The 19,580-nt window shown below is 41.9% G+C and overlaps 1 protein-coding gene across 1 annotated transcript; it reads right to left on the bottom strand.

Annotated features, from left to right (window-relative positions):
* Positions 1-18,191: 18,191 nt before the first annotated feature.
* On the bottom strand, positions 18,192-18,996 carry LOC306968424 (MYCBP-associated protein-like; the record flags this gene model as incomplete). Its single annotated transcript, XM_079563771.1, has 1 exon — positions 18,192-18,996. Exon 1 carries the CDS (start codon positions 18,978-18,980, stop codon positions 18,192-18,194), a length of 789 nt encoding a protein of 262 aa, XP_079419897.1. The 5' UTR covers positions 18,981-18,996.
* Positions 18,997-19,580: the final 584 nt, after the last annotated feature.

Genomic DNA, 19,580 nt, shown 5'->3' with positions numbered 1-19,580 from the left:
CAAAAACGTGGTCACACATCAGCGACCAAACAGAACACTCAAGTACCTGTCATGTATTATTTACAAAGAGAGTGTTGGTTCTGGAACATGAAATTTGTAGCTTTAGTGTATGCACAGTATGCTGTGATTTAAACAATACTCTATAGACATAATGATAAATTATGTACACAGTGGGATGTGAGAGGGTCCAATGGTAGGGGATGGAGAAGGTTTGTGTCCACACCTCACATTTCGTCAACACAAAAAAGGGCCGACAAGGACCATTACTACACCTGAAATGTTGAAGGTCTGTATATGCTGTTCTCTCCCGAGCGTGGCATATCGGGATGTTCACTTCGTCCGATTCTTGCACCCCATCTTCATCCATACAAAATGATTTCAAGTGATTTTTTGACTGATCTCCCTGAGAGGGGGTGTAAACTGGCCTGTGTGCTTACCTGATTTAGCCGACGGTGATTATTTCCTGTGAGTTTATCTCCAATCCCTGGTTTATAACGATGGTTCTCAGACGCTGGAAGAGCTCCTGAAAAACATCCGAACCAAAACTGCCCATAAACCGGTCAACATGCTTGGAAAAAGAGGTCTAACACTTTCAAAATCACCTGAATCAGTGCAATGACAATGGAGGTTACTACTTTTAGATGAGATTAAATTTCCAATGTTGTGTGACAGGTAAAAAATAAGAATAAAGAGTTTTGAGACATGTAGCCTACAGTTTCTTTTATTTCATTTTCAAAAAAGGCGGTGGTGGGAGGGGCTGATGGCGCAGATTGGCAGCCTCGCTTCTGTCAGTCCACCCCAGGGCGGCTGTAGCTACAAAACATGGCTGCAAAACATGGCTTACCACCACCGAGAATGGAGTGAATGAACATTGCACGAAATTGCAAAGCGACTTTGAGCGTTTGGAAAAGAGTTAAACAAGACTAATGCGTTATTCTTTTGATTATTACGTACGGACATGACATCTCTGCTACAAGTGAAGGGGTTCAGATGTCTCATGGCGGTAAGACAAGTGTGAGATTGACAGGTCCAGCGTCTGTCGTGATGCGGTCACTGCACTGGACTGTTGGTGGTGAAGAACAGTCCAGCACAGTGGCCAGATTTGTGCAGTGTACGACTAATAGTTGTTCTGTGGACAGTTTCCCCCACCTGAACTGTAGCTCTCTGCAGTTCAACCAGGGTCATCATAGGCTTCTTGGTAACAAATGTGGTCACTGCAGGTGTGTCCTTGTTCAGTCAGTAAGTTTAGGAGGACGGCCGGGTCTTGGTAGGTTTGCATAATGTGGCAAAATGTCGAAAAGTTAAAAGGGGGGCCGATACTTATGCAACCCACTGTATCTGATGCATTGAACGCCTCCCAGAAGAGGTCCAGGGAAAGACCTATAGGACAAAAAATGTCTAAGTTAGCCTGACTATGATGAGATATTGCACCCATACACATGATTCTGTGACCGTGTCTCACCCAGACACATGATGACCCCCATATGTAAGTACAGCTTCCAAGTATAATGGAAGCAGTTAAGCTGGCCCATCTATACTTGCCAATTTTGATTACAGCGGCTCAAAACACTGAAAGGACTGTCATTGTTTATAAATAAATCAAATGTGTGTAATTGATTTTAAAAGCACCAGTTGTGGGGTCTAATTACTGCCGTAATTTAGCATGAGCAACGTCATCACTCTGTGCTTGAATTTTGTTTTTTTTACCTCTTCCCTCCCTCACTACTCCCTCGTTCCACTGCAGGTGTGTCCTAGCAAGAGAAAAAAAAAAGAAACCTTTTTTTGTGCGTATTTCCCTCTGTTGTTCTGGCCTACATTCACAAGATTAGGGTCGCGACTTGGCAGCGTGGCACTATGCGTTCCCTAGTTTCTTCCTCCCCCGCGCTGGGAGCAAGAGTTTTACTTTTAAAAGTCGTCCGCGGAAGCAATTTTGTGACTTTCGCAACTGTTACCGAGCTTTTGCGTTTGTTCCTGTACAACGGACAGCCGAGACCACCCCCGGGGGCAGCGCGGGGCCTTGTTTGACTGCGTGTTATTCAATCATTCTTGCATTAGGCCAATCCGCGCGGCGTCTGGCCATTACTCACAAAACAGCCACCTCCCTCCAGCGGCCATAACTCACAAACAATTACGTCGGGGAAACCGTGACATCCGCTGTTTTGGTTTGTTTTCTGGTTGCCGTCGTTGTGGTCTGCAGTTTTCAATGATCAAGTGCCCGTTGCGAAGCCGTTACCGCGGCATGCTGCGGTGCAATAGGAAGGCCATTAGCGCGTGCATCCTTATGTAGGAGCACACTTGATTAAGCCTGGCATATCTGCTGACATGGGGGAAGCCAAAGGGTATATAGCTATAGCGCCGGGTTGGAAGGGTAGGCACGGAGCACAAGGTACACGCAATCCCAGAGCGGTGGCGTTCGGCGCTGATCCCTATGGGGGGAGGCAGATTGTGCGGGTAAGCATGATCTCAAACTTCAAATGTACCGAACACAGGCTCGTGGTGGAACAGGGGTGAATGTGCATGCAGCCCTGAGCTAAGATGTGGCCTAATTGCTGTCGTCGTTTTTTCCTGAATTAATCTTTTATTATGTACCGGATTGTCCAGGACATTAAAAAAAAAGATTTAAGGGCTTTATCTCATCTCGTTGAAGGGAGGAAGAGGGGAAATCCAACTTGTATCGAGCATAAACATTTTGAGGAAGCTTTCAATGGAAAAAAAAAAGCTTTCAATGGGAACTTTAGCTCATGAATTTTGAGAATTCAAAACACATTTTTATTTATTTTTTAATTTTTCATTGAATAAACAATCAGGGAACAATTACTTACCCATTAACCTCTTAGCTCCACCTGAACCGAGCACATTTTTGGCAGTACTAAAATCTAAAAGTTTTTGAAAAAAGCATCAAAATAGTGATGAAAACAAGGATAAAAATGAAACAAAAAAATAACCAAAAATTAAAAGAGCAAAAAAAGCAACAACAACGTGCCAAATAGCCACAACAGTGCAACCAAAACGTGGCAAAAATGAGATGAATTTTTTTTTAAAAAGGGATGGCAACGGAAGGAAACAGATCCGTTGAGATCAGTTTTGTAGGCCTCAGCTTTTAAATTAGGCGTTACAATGCCCTATAGTCTGTAAACTCTAGTCCAGAAGCTTTTAGATTTGGGTAAAGCCAAACTGGAGAAAATGCACTCGGTCAAGGCAGAGGGTAAGAGTGTTTAGATGTAAGATGTTTTTGAACCATAAAACGTTCATTTTGACAATAGATACAGACGGCATCTCGTCATAGACGGGGGCGTGGCTTCGTCGAGGGGTAAAATATAATCTTTTGGGAAACACAGTTTTTCATACTTTTTAGCTATTTTCTGGCAAAACATAAACATACTGTATTTATCACATACAAATAAAGTCAAATCAGGTCCATAAAGATGTTTAGTCACAGCAGATTGTTCAGTAGAAGCGAAAAAAACGGCAGTCGTAGCTAGCTCTAGCTAGCGTTAATATTAGCACTAGCATTAGCACATGATGCTACATGTTAGCATTCTCCATTATTTATGTATTTATGGGCTGATGAACCACTTTGCTCCTCCCCATGTCTTTGTACCTTTAGTTGAAAACTATATTCATAATTCAGCATTTGCTAAATTAGTTTTTGAATAATTAGCTAAAGTTTAGATTTTTCTTCAAATTGTTTTCCCCCTTAACTGTTTTCAAACATGACCATATATGGGCGTTTCCAGAAATGCCGTCTGTATCTATTGTCACAACCCCTGACCATTAAAAGAAGTGTGAGTCCATAAAGTTGTGTAAAGCAACATTCAGCAACAAGAATTCACTGTTGATTCACAGTAATTCCAACAAATTTCTGTCAATTCCCATGGAACATTTCAGACACAGGTTTTGTTTTATTTTCATCAATAGACAATGTTCAAATGGCGGATTAATTCACTTTACATTTATAGCATTCAAACCTGAACTCTGACGTGCTATATAGATGAACTGCAAAACATTTACTTTCAGAGCCAGCAGCGACATCTGATTTCACTGTAACAAATAGGACATCCTTCAAACCTTTATTCTAAACCACTTTTCACATCATTTAGTAAAAGCGGCTCTGCAGGCGGACGCTTTCATTGTGTCCTTGGTCCAGACACTTCACCCGCCCAGCCTCCAGTGTCCAGGATGGAAATTGCGCTTGTGAGTGTGAAAGGACAATGGATGGAAAGTAACACAATGGCTGCGGTCCAGTGTGTTTATGCACTGCCTTAACAAAACAAAAACACGTCACCATCTGGATCGAACCTCTCAACCTCAGCCTTAGCCGAGCACATTCTCTCCAGTTTGACTTGACCTAAATCTAAAAGCATTTTGAAAAAAAAGCATCAAAATAGCGGCAAAAACGAGACGTAAATGAGGATGAAAGTGCAGAAAGAGCAACAAAAAAAGAATGAATGATGAAAAAGCACCAAATGGTTACAAAACAACAAAAACGCAAAACAAAACAGCCGACAAAATACTGAGATATGTTCTTACCTGAGCTTAGACGAGTTGATGCGTACCTGTCTGGTCTTTGTGCGTGTGCTCAGTCACACAAAAAGACCAAAAATGTTGCCAAACGGAGGTGAAGTTAGAAGCAGCCAAGCTCTTCCATGTTTCCTCTATTTAAATACGGTTACATGAGTAGTTACACGATGCAAGTAAAGTCACACAAAATTAAACATGTCGATTTTCTTAGCGGATAAAAAGGGGAACTATAATGTGAGGTGTAATAACCCCTTAGGAGCACTTCGACGTCCGTGCAATAATATCTTCCCTTTACCGCATGGACGTCGAAGTGCTCCTCAGGTGTTATTACGCCTTGAAATATAGTGTGACCGAGCGCATTTTTTCCAGCTTTACCTGAATCTTAAAGCTTTATTCTGCCTTTAGTGTGGGAACCAGCTTTGCAGATAGCTAACAGTCTCCAATAAAAGACCAGGAAGCGTCTTGGTGTGTTTTACTGAAGGACTGTAAAACTGTAACATACAGAAACACAAAGAATGCATATTACAATCTTATTTGGGGCAAACAAACTATATACATACAAAATAAGTTGCTTAGAGATAACGAAAACCTCAAAAAACGATCTCATTAGCGAGCCATTAGCACGATGCTAATTCAGCCATAGGGATGCTAACGGACTTAGCGTTGAATATATTCTTACAAATTACAAATAGGAAACATGCTAAAATGACTAAATTTGGTATTTAATGGACGCTAAGCTCACTGTTATACTGATACTTACAGACAGACATGTTTGGAGAGCCAAAAATAAAAAGTACAGGCTTAAACACTGTGAAGTTTGACTTTTTGAGGTCCCTCAAAAAGTCAAACTTCACAGTGTTTAAGCCTGTAGTAGGTTATGCTAGGAGCATAACTGAAGTACGGAAGCATCAAGAGGACAAAACACACGAAACTGAAAACAGAAATAACTCTTCCCACAAGGGGGGGCAGTACAAGCTTTTGTGTGGCTTTTTTCACCCTCTTTTCTGGCTTTTTTGCTGAGTGTACATCCTCGTTTTTGTCTTGCCGCTTTTTCATTGCTTGTATCGTTTTTCTTTTCTTTTTTTTTTCATCTTCACTGTCATCTCGTTTTTGTAACTTTTATGATGCTCTTTTTTTGTTCTGATTTTCATTTTTGTTTTCATCTCATTTTTGTCGGCATTTTGGAGAGTTCCTACATCCTTAAATTGTTGGATAAGACACCTCTCCCGCCACGCCATTAGTGCTATACCCAAATGTTTCCACTTGTGACTTCACATTAAATGAAGGTCACATCTGGAGACTTGATCTTGCGATTCAGAGCTGTGTGTGTCTCCGTACGATACAATGCTCCTTAGACATTGTAAAGTATATGCTGGTATGAATAAGTAAACTCCATCTGATCATGCTGAGGCGATGAGGGCTATGAAACAGGCTGACGTCACATGGAACAGAGCAGACTTTTGAGTTAAATTTTAATCATGCGCGCGAGACACATGTGAACAAGCCTGCATTACGGCTGAGGTGTGTGGAGTTAAACGCGCGGGCCTCTCTTAAGGGCGGTGCAGTAAAAAGGAAATCCAGGCATGAAGGTTTATTTTCAAGCTTCTGAGGTCACAGGGTCTATTTTTCACAAAATAAATACACTTGGACTCAAGGTAAGGCTTTCATTTCATCTTATTTATTAGGTGCAATCTTACATAGTATGGCTATAACAAACAAATAATAATACATTCCTTAACCGAGTGTTTTTTGTCGAGTTCTGCCAAATCTAAAGGCCTATCGCAACGCCTCATTTGAAAGCTAAGGCCTCACTTTTTCCATCACATTGCTACCGCGTTGTCGTCACTTTTTTGGGACTTTTTTTTCCATTGTTATTGTTGTTGTTGCGTTCTCGGAACACATCTTTGTCACTTTTTCATCACTTTTTCGTTGCTCTTTTGTTGCTATTTTGACACTTTTTTTTTCCAAGATGCTTTCAGATTTGGATAAGGCCAAACTGGAGAAACTGTTTTAGGTTTAGGTAAACCAACAACCCTCAGGTCTTTGGGCAGGTGCTTTAACACTAAACGATGAGAAAGAAGAGTTATGTGTGCCAGTGCAAATGTCTGTGCTGCATGACGAGACTTCACGCACACACGTAGTAAATTCGCTGCAAATTTAAAGAAGCACTAAGTAACTCATGCCATTAGTGTGTATTGGTGACACTGACCCGGAGGCAGCGAAGTTGCAATTGTGTTTGTCTGGCCAGAGACACCTAGCCTGGCTATCGCCAGACACAATATTACAAGTTATATTAAGTCTGGGGACCACCAATTAATTTTCTCGTATGAGAGGTATAGTTTACGATTGTCCATAGCCGTTTATTGGGCGCTACGAATGTCTATCATGTGTCTGCACGTAGCCATAGCCAATCGTATCATCGTATCAGATAACATAGCCTATGACGTACCCGCTGTAAACTTTAGAGCTAAACTATTTACAACACGGTCTAAAGCTTGATCAAAAGATGCCGTCGCATCTGCTGCTGTCATGTTTGATCTGTAAATACCGGTAAACTTAAAATAAAATAAAAAGGTTCATCTGTAAACAAACTACAAGCTTCTGTACTAGGTTGCAGCGCATCATCGTCTTGCTGTCCCTCCTCGTTCTGTGATTGGTTCCCAAATCCATGCGAAAATTTCGGCCACGGTCTCCAGGCTGTTGTGCAGTTCGAAATGTTTCGAGCGTACACAGCAGCATGGGTATAAGAGACACCAGGGGGAGATGAAAGACCCCCCAATCATCCCATTAACACCTGCATTACCCCCAGAGGGACTACAGAAAGGATTTAAGGTAAACAAGTTACTTAGTACTGCTTTAAATTCAAATGTCCTGACAACACGTTGGTGTCATGTAGTGTTCTCTGTTGCCTGTGCTCACAACGATGAGCGAGAAAGGAAGGCGAGGAAGGCGCAGAGAGAGAGAAGACGTGTCCAAGCTGAAGTGTGCTGTGGCTGCAGGGGCGGAGCAGAGAAACTGGTAGTTTTAGCAGTATTAGAACTATATTAGAACATTAATTTGAAAGGAAAGGCTCTTTAAACATTATTTTACAGTAATGTTTGAATGTCCGCTGTATTTTGAACACACAGCAGTGGCTCTCTGATCATAATTTGATATTTGGAGATCTCAGATTATAGAAGAGACATGTAAACAGCATAATCCAATAGGGGAGACCTCCTTTACTAGGAAGTGGGTAAACACTGATATGTTCAATTGACTTCTATCTTATCCCTGAGTGTTGGAATCTCCCCATGTTGCAACCATACCCAGTCTCAGGAGTCTAAAGGAATAATTCCCACCTAAAATATTTATTAAATTAACAGCTCTCCCTTCCTATTAAAGGTTAAAGTGCAGGTGGGGAGAACATTCTGTGGCTCTAAAAATCCCAAACATCTCTGGCTCATGTAAAAGCCGGTGTTTTGGATAATCAGATTTTTGAAGTGAGTATAAACACTTCAGATCTGATTATTGTGTTATCTGATTACTCCAGTTATTTGATTTTTCTGACCATGTAAATGGAGCCAGTCTTAGTACTTCTAAATAAAATCTGCAGCACCCTTGAGGTAGGGTGGAGTACCTCTGAAGGGTTCAAGGGATCCTCAAGACAAAAAAGGTCAGGAACCACTGGTTTAGACAATGGTTAATGATAATTATCTTAGCACAATGCAGCTGATTTACCACCGTTGTGCTGCAAATGCCACGTCGATGTGTTTAGCCCATTCACATTTCGCAGCCCGAGCAAATCCTCGCGCTAATGCTCTTGTTTGCCTGTTTGGACACTCATGCGGCCAGTTACCCATTCATCTTTCGCTCCTGTCATTCATGCATTCACTGCTCTTAATCTCCGAGAATTGAGAGCGATTTGAGACTCAACAGCAGCAGTGGCAGTGTCCCAGCCAGTGTGGCAGCCTAATCCCGATCTCACGCCAGCCCCCCCCCCGTCCCGCCCCCTCCCTCTCCCGTGTACAGGGCCTGTTAGCTCCACACAGGGCTTACACGTGTAGAAGACCATTACAGAATAATCCAGCGGTGAAAAGCACCGGCGCACTTGCCACTGCTGCTGCTGAGCACGTTCTGCGCCATCTGCCCCGCGCCGGGTTTAAGTAGATGCAAATGAAGGAAGAGAGCCACCCCGCACTTTTTTTAATATGAGACAGTGCTACAGTTCAGGCCAGTGTTAGCTCCGTCCAGTCACATTATGTTCCAACTGGATAGATTATGGGGGAAGTGAAAAACAAACAAACAAACAAATCAAAATGGTATAATAGTAAGCCAGTCAATAGTGTATGACATGGTGAACGGAATCCACACACCTGAAAGACCAAACTCTCCTGCAGAGCTCACAGAAGAGGAGGAGTTTCTCCATAAAAACCCCAAGCTATATTATATAAACCAGCCAGTTGAGGAGCTGAAGAAACTATGGCACAATGTCAAACCAGAAAGTGCTTGGGATTTGTCTCTCAGTGCATTGCGTGCGGCAGGCACTGCTGTCTTTACCTAATGATGAAGTAGAGACAGTGACTGCAAGTTTAAATGAACAAAAGTCAGGCTGTGAGAATGGGCTCTCATTTTATATACATTTTCTACCTGGAAACAACGTAAGAGGCGCTGTGTTGGAATGACCAAAGGGACACAAATAGCCTGAACTGCAGCAATGAGATAGGCCGATGTAATTGCCCAACATACCCATAGACGTCTTCAAATAATGGCTCACACATTTTTGTACCGGTAAGTTTTAGTTCAGATGTGTATTTGATATTTAGGTCTTGTTTTAGCCCTTGTTTTGCACGTGTCAACAGCTGCTAAGGCTTGTTAGCTTCAGGCTACGTCACGTCTAATACATATTTATTTCTATTCTTTGTCTCACTCTGGCTCACGTAATGTATAAAGAGAGACAAGAGTAGTGAGAGAAAAAAAACCTAAGTCACAGACCACATGGCTAATTATGCATCATAATAAAGTCCATGCAATAGGACGCTAAGTCCCGAGCTGCTAAAAGTCTCTAGCAGCTCCATTCCGTGACAGTCCTTCCTGTTCATTCTAAATGAATAATAAATAATCATTGATAATGGCATTACACAGATAACCCATGTGTGTTGTCAACAATGTTTAGAGGTTTTAGTCACGTAGAGCCTCCAGACTTGCCTTAGCCTTTCCTTAGCTTTAGCTCTAGATACAATACTGTATTTTCTAACAGGCTAACCATTTTGTTGCTTGATTAGTTTGAAATGCTGGTTATTCCTATTAAGGTAATAATGTTTGTTATTCTTGCAGGTTAATCTGCGCAGGAAATGGATGAATCATATTGTGATTACATTTCAACTTTGGAGTGACTTTGAAGAGAAGTGGAGATCAACACAACTACTAAACACAAGGTGGTATGTCTATCACAATCTGTACCATATCGAGAACATTATATAAATCATTTATCATATGTACTTTTAATTATACAGTGACATTTTTGTCATTTTGATCTAACTAGATTGGTGAAAGTTGAGTGCGATTTCCATGTACATTAGTGCAATGTTTTCTCAGCAACATCTCAAACAAATATCTGTACCTTCTACGTTATATTGTAGAACTGACTTTAGTCTAAACATATTTTTAAAGGTGGTTACGTGTGTAGACACAAAGGTGGATGAATATAAAAAGCTTAAAGAAAATGGTTCTGATCAGAAACGTAAAAAAAAAAAAATGAAAACTCCAGCAGCTCTTCCAACCTAATTACAAAACAGCACAATAAGCTAAACCAGCGTTATCAGTACACATGTGTGGTAATGTTCACGTCAGTGTTATGACATGTTTAATATGGTTGAAATATGACACACATATTTATCAGAAGAGCAAATACAGTGTTTTATTGCTTCAGATTCATTAAGTACATTTAGAAAAACATACATTTGTTGTTTTGTAGGATTTGAGCAGCGGTGTTGTGCATTTTACAGTAAATGTTTTTTTTTATATACTACAGACTTTAAGCTGGAGCTGCAGAGCATGAAGACGAGGCCACAGCAGAAGATGGTGAAGAAGAGCTGGCTGAGATGCACACACTATGGAGAAGAGAAGACCTACACGAGCAAGTGGTGGAGGCTGTGGACAAGACTGTTTCCAAGAATATGGAAGACATACTTTTAAATACAGGATGGCATTTGTCAAAAGAAAAAGAAGCTTAATAAAACATATGTAAAGAGTCCTGTATGCAATTCAATGTCAACAGTGGTTCAGTGCACTTATATGGGATTAGAAAAGTGGGCATAAAAGTAGAGAAATTTAACTTAACACCTGTAAAGCAATGTGTGATGTATTTTTCCTCCCTGACAAAGCCAGTGTTGTAGCAGTGTGTAATAGCCAGAGTTACAAGTTATTTTGTTTAGCTGGTGGTTTTTGATTTACAGTGTTCTCATAGTCTCATTATAGTCACAGGTTGGCTGTAACTTAGAGGGTCAAATAAACAGACAAAAAAAGTCTGATGGTCTTCACGCTTCAGAAACACAGCTTTGGCTTCTATTTCTACTGGTCCAGGTGTCTGGTCACACAGCGGACGTGTTCGACCTGTGCTGCTCCTGCCTTTATCCTCGTTTATTCAGTCTCTGAGTGCATAACCTGTAAACACACAAGGGCAAGGAGAATTAAAATATAAACTTTGAATGAACGAAAAACATTGTTTTAGTAGATGTAATACTTTACAAATAACTATGCTATATATTACAGTATAAAAGCTATATTCTTATTTATTCACTTTGTGAAATCTCTTTAGAATTGTCCACATGACTTCAGCTTAAAGGTGGTCTGTGTATGACCACAACTGAAAAAACTGAGCAATGTGAAGTTTGATCTAAGATCAATGAACTGTCATGTTGATTTCAATCTAATAACCAATACTTCAATAAAATAAGGTAGTGGGGGACTTTTTCTTGAAGTAAAGAAATGTCAATAAATTAATAAATATTACAAAAAATATTTTTTTATGGACAGATGAAATAGGGAATTAATCTAGGATTATGCCACTGAGATAGTTGTAATTAAGATAAGATAAGATAAGATGGTACTTTATTGATCTCACAGATGGAGAAATTGCATTCGATGAGAGAGCATCCGGCATCAGCACCCATTCAGTGCGCACCACTCTTTTTTTTTTGGTGAAAGATGGTTGTGTCGCGGCCGCCATCTTCACTGTTTTGGTCACAGGAGGAGCACTGGTTGATGGGAAATCCGTAGACGATGACCACGGCGGTGGAGCTCTTGCGCTTGGCCACGATGTTCTTGGCCACACAGGTGTAGTTGGCCGTGTCGGACAGACGCGCCTGCTTGATGATCAGGTTGTGGACCACGGTGATGTAGAAGTTCCTGTCCTCGGCCGGGTCGATGATCTCGTTGTCCTTCAGCCACTCCACCCGCATGACCTTGGAGGATGGAGAAACTGTAGCTGCCCTCTGTCTCCTCTGGTCATCTGAAACGGTGCACCGCCTCCTGGGCTTGTCCCCATCTCAGAGCGTGGTGTCCTGCAATGGTCAGCTCCACCTCGTCCTTCCTCTTCCTCCTGCACAGCTCCCTCCACAGTCTATCACCATCTCCTCGTTGGTCCCTTTTGTTGTTTCCTGTAGCTCCTCTTGTGACACCTCCTCCGTGCTGCAGGTGTGGGGGCTCTTAGTGCCTCTTCACTGTTCAGTGTCTCAGAAGAAAAATGTGCCAAAAGAGTGACAGAAAAGTGATGAAAATGTGGCAAAAAAAATAAATGTGACGAAAACACTACAAAAAGCAATGGAAAAAAATGGAAAAAAAAGTGAGGAAAAAGATCTGTTTTGATGAGTTTTGTAGGTCTCAAATGAGGTGTTCCACTGGCCTATAGGCTGTCCCCTTTTGGATTTGGGTAAAGCTGAGCTTGGGGTTTTTACGTAGAAACTCCTGCTCTTCAGTTTCACAGAGGTCTGCAGGAGAGCTAGGTCTTTCCGGTGTGTCGATTCCTTTCACCAAGTCATGCACTATTGACCGGCATACTTGTACAGTTATTTTCTTCTCCAGCCTTTTCTCAATGTACAGCCGGTGGTCTGCTGCACTGTCCTGATACAGGGCCACACCCCTCAAAGTGACCTGTATGGGGGCTCCTTGCAGTAGGACAGGGTGAGTATTCACTCCTTGCAGTAGGGCAGGGCGAGTATTCACTCCTCGCAGTAGGACAGGGTGAGTATTCACTCCTCGCAGTAGGACAGGGTGAGTATTCAGCTGCCAATGCTCTGTTTGAAGGCCAGGCTTGTCCGACTTGAAACTACATTTTACAATTTGGGTTTCACCAGGAAGGATCACACCGGAGGAGGAGTCGAAGTAGAAGCAGTCTGGTGTCGTTGTGCGTGGCAGCAGGTGAGGGAAGTGGTGAGGCAGAGGACGTCTCTCCCAGCTGTAGAAGATAGCGGCGCTTCCTTCGTTGTGTATCTCAATGTGGGACATCTGTAGTTTTCCAGTCAGGGACTCAAACAAAATAGTAGTATTGATCCCAACCTGGCCCTGATTTGTGTTGGAGTTTCCAGTCCAGTTAGCAAGTTGTCCAGTGATCCTTAAGGCTGGAACAGGCAGGTGCTTTGACTCAGGCTCCGCTTCATTACTTTTTAGCATTATGTCTCTAAAAAGGAGCGCAAAATCATCTGTGGGCTCCTCCTCTTTATTTGTGTTCTTCGATGATGCTTTGCTGCATGTTTCAGAACAAAACGGTTTAGACGAGCCAATTACCTCCAGTTTATCGATGTCCGGTCTGTTGAAGTCAAGATCTTGTATAACTTCTCCAAGCATGTGGTATTGTTGGTTTAAATAAACGCTCTGATCCCAAGGGCGAGATGCATCATTCACAGTATCTTCCTCCTTCAGACCTGATTCTTGACGTATGCTACTCGGTATGCCAACTTGGGTGGTAGATTCCCGGACGCCCCTCTCAGTCTTAGTCAGTGTAGATGCGATGCCACTTGTTTCATCTCATATGGCACATAACTCTCCTCTTGCCTCCATTTAACTCCTGAAATGTTCCTTGCTACCCAAAATGCTGTGAGGCAGAATCATTCCTTTGCTGTCATAAAGAAACCTATAGGGTTCTGCGTCACGGAGTCCAGTCGAGTCGATATCATCCATATTTGCTCGGTTTAAGCAGCTTGTTTTGCATCGAAGGGAAACGTTTGAATACAGAAAAGTGCAAAGGCTAATGATAGTTTAAATGAGGCAAACCAAATCCATATGGGCATTACAGAAAAAAAAAAAAGGATTTTGGTATAAATTACATGGATATAAGTAACTTTAGTACCTTCGATAGGCTGTCTTGGAGTCCATGGAATAGGTAGCGTTCACGTGACATCACAACATTAAAGAGCCTATAGTTTAACATTGGGGTGGAGGTCAACTGACGGTAACTATGGTAACGGTGGTAACTGACAAAATGCATATTTTTATGTCTTTGTTTTTTGGCTCATATCTCAGTCATGACTGGAGGAATCCACATGAAACAAAAACCGTCACAAAGTTCATCGTCTCCTCTGTCGGCACATATGAACTAATGTACAATTATTATCTCTGAAAAATGTCAAAAAGTGGTGACAATATGCAAAAACATGACCATGATGTTGTCCAATAGAAAGGACTTTCAGACATAAAAATAATATCACAGGTTTGTGAATCCAATCACGATCAAATACTGAAGAGGAAAAACATTTTCGTTTTGGAGATTTCTTCCAAAAACTGCATTTCTCCCATAGAGTTGTATTGGCCCTGCAAAAGCCATTCCGCGGGTGAAAAAAACTGTCCGCGGTTTTTTGCCTTGCTGTAATCAATGTTGAATTGATCCAAATCACTATTTCGAAGGCACATCCAAGGCTCTGTAAGCTGCTTTTTCAATAAGTTAGGGGAGTAGGGGCGGTTTCTCATCATCGCAGGAGCACATGGGCTCTGTTAACTAGTAAACAATATTGAAAATTCCAGCTGCGCCGTATGTCCGCGGGTTTTCCGTGGTTTTCAGATATTTTTGGGCGGGTTTGCCTGCCCAGACCTGGCAACCCTGGTGGAATCCAAACAGTGTTCCAGCTTTTCATGCAGTCCACCCAACGTCTGTGAAAACCTCAAATTATGTACAAAACCTGTAGAGATATAAAACATGATTTAAAAAAAAAAGTATTTGAGACCCATTGGTCTCACTAAACGCCAGGAAAAGATCATTTGATGAATCAACTGATATGATGCCCATCTCAAAGGGGATTGGGGAAAAGGAAATGGGGGCATCACACCAATAGAGCTTTGGAACGTGACGTCACGAAAGTTGCCGGCGCCATTTTCAAAGGTCACTCGCCCCAGCGCTAACATGGGGCTAGCAGCCACGAGTAATCATACGGCAGCTATATCAGCTTTTTCAGCGATGGTATAGATTTCTTGTGTTGGGTGCTACGTTAACTCACAGTTAGGCCGTCAGGCTGTGAGAATGGGCTCTCATTTTATATACATTTTCTACCTGGAAACAACGTAAGAGGCGCTGTGTTGGAATGACCAAAGGGACACAACTAGCCTGAACTGCAGCAATGAGATGGGCCGATGTAATTGCCCAACATACCCATAGACGTCTTCAAATAATGGCTCACACATTTTTGTACCGGTAAGTTTTAGTTCAGATGTGTATTTGATATTTAGGTCTTGTTTTAGCCCTTGTTTTGCACGTGTCAACAGCTGCTAAGGCTCGTTAGCTTCAGGCTACGTCACGTCTAATACATATTTATTTCTATTCTTTGTCTCACTCTGGCTCACGTAATGTATAAAGAGAGACAAGAGTAGTGAGAGAAAAAAACCCTAAGTCACAGACCACATGGCTAATTATGCATCATAATAAAGTCCATGCAATAGGACGCTAAGTCCAGAGCTGCTAAAAGTCTCTAGCAGCTCCATTCCGTGACAGTCCTTCCTGTTCATTCTAAATGAATAATAAATAATCATTGATAATGGCATTACACAGATAACCCATGTGTGTTGTCAACAATGTTTAGAGGTTTTAGTCACGGACTTGCCTTAGCCTTTCCTTAGCTTTAGCTCTAGATACAATACTGTATTTTCTAACAGGCTAACCATTTTGTTGCTTGATTAGTTTGAAATGCTGGTTATTCCTATTAAGGTAATAATGTTTGTTATTCTTGCAGGTTAATCTGCGCAGGAAATGGATGAATCATATTGTGATTACATTTCAACTTTGGAGTGACTTTGAAGAGAAGTGGAGATCAACACAACTACTAAACACAAGGTGGTATGTCTATCACAATCTGTACCATATCGAGAACATTATATAAATCATTTATCATATGTACTTTTAATTATACAGTGACATTTTTGTCATTTTGATCTAACTAGATTGGTGAAAGTTGAGTGCGATTTCCATGTACATTAGTGCAATGTTTTCTCAGCAACATCTCAAACAAATATCTGTACCTTCTACGTTATATTGTAGAACTGACTTTAGTCTAAACATATTTTTAAAGGTGGTTACGTGTGTAGACACAAAGGTGGATGAATATAAAAAGCTTAAAGAAAATGGTTCTGATCAGAAACGTAAAAAAAAATAATTGAAAACTCCAGCAGCTCTTCCAACCTAATTACAAAACAGCACAATAAGCTAAACCAGCGTTATCAGTACACATGTGTGGTAATGTTCACGTCAGTGTTATGACATGTTTAATATGGTTGAAATATGACACACATATTTATCAGAAGAGCAAATACAGTGTTTTATTGCTTCAGATTCATTAAGTACATTTAGAAAAACATACATTTGTTGTTTTGTAGGATTTGAGCAGCGGTGTTGTGCATTTTACAGTAAATGTTTTTTTTTATATACTACAGACTTTAAGCTGGAGCTGCAGAGCATGAAGACGAGGCCACAGCAGAAGATGGTGAAGAAGAGCTGGCTGAGATGCACACACTATGGAGAAGAGAAGACCTACACGAGCAAGTGGTGGAGGCTGTGGACAAGACTGTTTCCAAGAATATGGAAGACATACTTTTAAATACAGGATGGCATTTGTCAAAAGAAAAAGAAGCTTAATAAAACATATGTAAAGAGTCCTGTATGCAATTCAATGTCAACAGTGGTTCAGTGCACTTATTTGGGATTAGAAAAGTGGACATAAAAGTAGAGAAATTTAACTTAACACCTGTAAAGCAATGTGTGATGTATTTTTCCTCCCTGACAAAGCCAGTGTTGTAGCAGTGTGTAATAGCCAGAGTTACAAGTTATTTTGTTTAGCTGGTGGTTTTTGATTTACAGTGTTCTCATAGTCTCATTATAGTCACAGGTTGGCTGTAACTTAGAGGGTCAAATAAACAGACAAAAAAAAGTCTGATGGTCTTCACGCTTCAGAAACACAGCTTTGGCTTCTATTTCTACTGGTCCAGGTGTCTGGTCACACAGCGGACGTGTTCGACCTGTGCTGCTCCTGCCTTTATCCTCGTTTATTCAGTCTCTGAGTGCATAACCTGTAAACACACAAGGGCAAGGAGAATTAAAATATAAACTTTGAATGAACGAAAAACATTGTTTTAGTAGATGTAATACTTTACAAATAACTATGCTATATATTACAGTATAAAAGCTATATTCTTATTTATTCACTTTGTGAAATCTCTTTAGAATTGTCCACATGACTTCAGCTTAAAGGTGATTTCAATCTAATAACCAATACTTCAATAAAATAAGGTAGTGGGGGACTTTTTCTTGAAGTAAAGAAATGTCAATAAATTAATAAATATTACAAAAAATATTTTTTTATGGACAGATGAAATAGGGAATTAATCTAGGATTATGCCACTGAGATAGTTGTAATTAAGATAAGATAAGATAAGATGGTACTTTATTGATCTCACAGATGGAGAAATTGCATTCGATGAGAGAGCATCCGGCATCAGCACCCATTCAGTGCGCACCACTCTTTTTTTTTTTGGTGAAAGATGGTTGTGTCGCGGCCGCCATCTTCACTGTTTTGGTCACAGGAGGAGCACTGGTTGATGGGAAATCCGTAGACGATGACCACGGCGGTGGAGCTCTTGCGCTTGGCCACGATGTTCTTGGCCACACAGGTGTAGTTGGCCGTGTCGGACAGACGCGCCTGCTTGATGATCAGGTTGTGGACCACGGTGATGTAGAAGTTCCTGTCCTCGGCCGGGTCGATGATCTCGTTGTCCTTCAGCCACTCCACCCGCATGACCTTGGAGGATGGAGAAACTGTAGCTGCCCTCTGTCTCCTCTGGTCATCTGAAACGGTGCACCGCCTCCTGGGCTTGTCCCCATCTCAGAGCGTGGTGTCCTGCAATGGTCAGCTCCACCTCGTCCTTCCTCTTCCTCCTGCACAGCTCCCTCCACAGTCTATCACCATGTCCTCGTTGGTCCCTTTTGTTGTTTCCTGTAGCTCCTCTTGTGAGACCTCCTCCGTGCTGCAGGTGTGGGGGCTCTTGGTGCCTCTTCACTGTTCAGTGTCTCAGAAGAAAAATGTGCCAAAAGAGTGACAGAAAAGTGATGAAAATGTGGCAAAAAAAATAAATGTGACGAAAACACTACAAAAAGCAATGGAAAAAAATGGAAAAAAAGTGAGGAAAAAGATCTGTTTTGATGAGTTTTGTAGGTCTCAAATGAGGTGTTCCACTGGCCTATAGGCTGTCCCCTTTTGGATTTGGGTAAAGCTGAGCTTGGGGTTTTTACGTAGAAACTCCTGCTCTTCAGTTTCACAGAGGTCTGCAGGAGAGCTAGGTCTTTCCGGTGTGTCGATTCCTTTCACCAAGTCATGCACTATTGACCGGCATACTTGTACAGTTATTTTCTTCTCCAGCCTTTTCTCAATGTACAGCCGGTGGTCTGCTGCACTGTCCTGATACAGGGCCACACCCCTCAAAGTGACCTGTATGGGGGCTCCTTGCAGTAGGACAGGGTGAGTATTCACTCCTTGCAGTAGGGCAGGGCGAGTATTCACTCCTCGCAGTAGGACAGGGTGAGTATTCACTCCTCGCAGTAGGACAGGGTGAGTATTCAGCTGCCAATGCTCTGTTTGAAGGCCAGGCTTGTCCGACTTGAAACTACATTTTACAATTTGGGTTTCACCAGGAAGGATCACACCGGAGGAGGAGTCGAAGTAGAAGCAGTCTGGTGTCGTTGTGCGTGGCAGCAGGTGAGGGAAGTGGTGAGGCAGAGGACGTCTCTCCCAGCTGTAGAAGATAGCGGCGCTTCCTTCGTTGTGTATCTCAATGTGGGACATCTGTAGTTTTCCAGTCAGGGACTCAAACAAAATAGTAGTATTGATCCCAACCTGGCCCTGATTTGTGTTGGAGTTTCCAGTCCAGTTAGCAAGTTGTCCAGTGATCCTTAAGGCTGGAACAGGCAGGTGCTTTGACTCAGGCTCCGCTTCATTACTTTTTAGCATTATGTCTCTAAAAAGGAGCGCAAAATCATCTGTGGGCTCCTCCATCTTTATTTGTGTTCTTCGATGATGCTTTGCTGCATGTTTCAGAACAAAACGGTTTAGACGAGCCAATTACCTCCAGTTTATCGATGTCCGGTCTGTTGAAGTCAAGATCTTGTATAACTTCTCCAAGCATGTGGTATTGTTGGTTTAAATAAACGCTCTGATCCCAAGGGCGAGATGCATCATTCACAGTATCTTCCTCCTTCAGACCTGATTCTTGACGTATGCTACTCGGTATGCCAACTTGGGTGGTAGGTTCCCGGACGCCCCTCTCAGTCTTAGTCAGTGTAGATGCGATGCCACTTGTTTCATCTCATATGGCACATAACTCTCCTCTTGCCTCCACATAACTCCTGAAATGTTCCTTGCTACCCAAAATGCTGTGAGGCAGAATCATTCCTTTGCTGTCATAAAGAAACCTATAGGGTTCTGCGTCACGGAGTCCAGTCGAGTCGATATCATCCATATTTGCTCGGTTTAAGCAGCTTGTTTTGCATCGAAGGGAAACGTTTGAATACAGAAAAGTGCAAAGGCTAATGATTGTTTAAATGAGGCAAA

The sequence above is a fragment of the Gobius niger genome (assembly GCF_951799975.1).
Source record: "Gobius niger genome assembly, chromosome: 9".
NCBI lineage: Eukaryota > Metazoa > Chordata > Actinopteri > Gobiiformes > Gobiidae > Gobius > Gobius niger.
The sequence above is the reverse complement of the archived record's forward strand: the minus strand, read 5'-3'. Positions and strand labels throughout refer to the sequence as shown.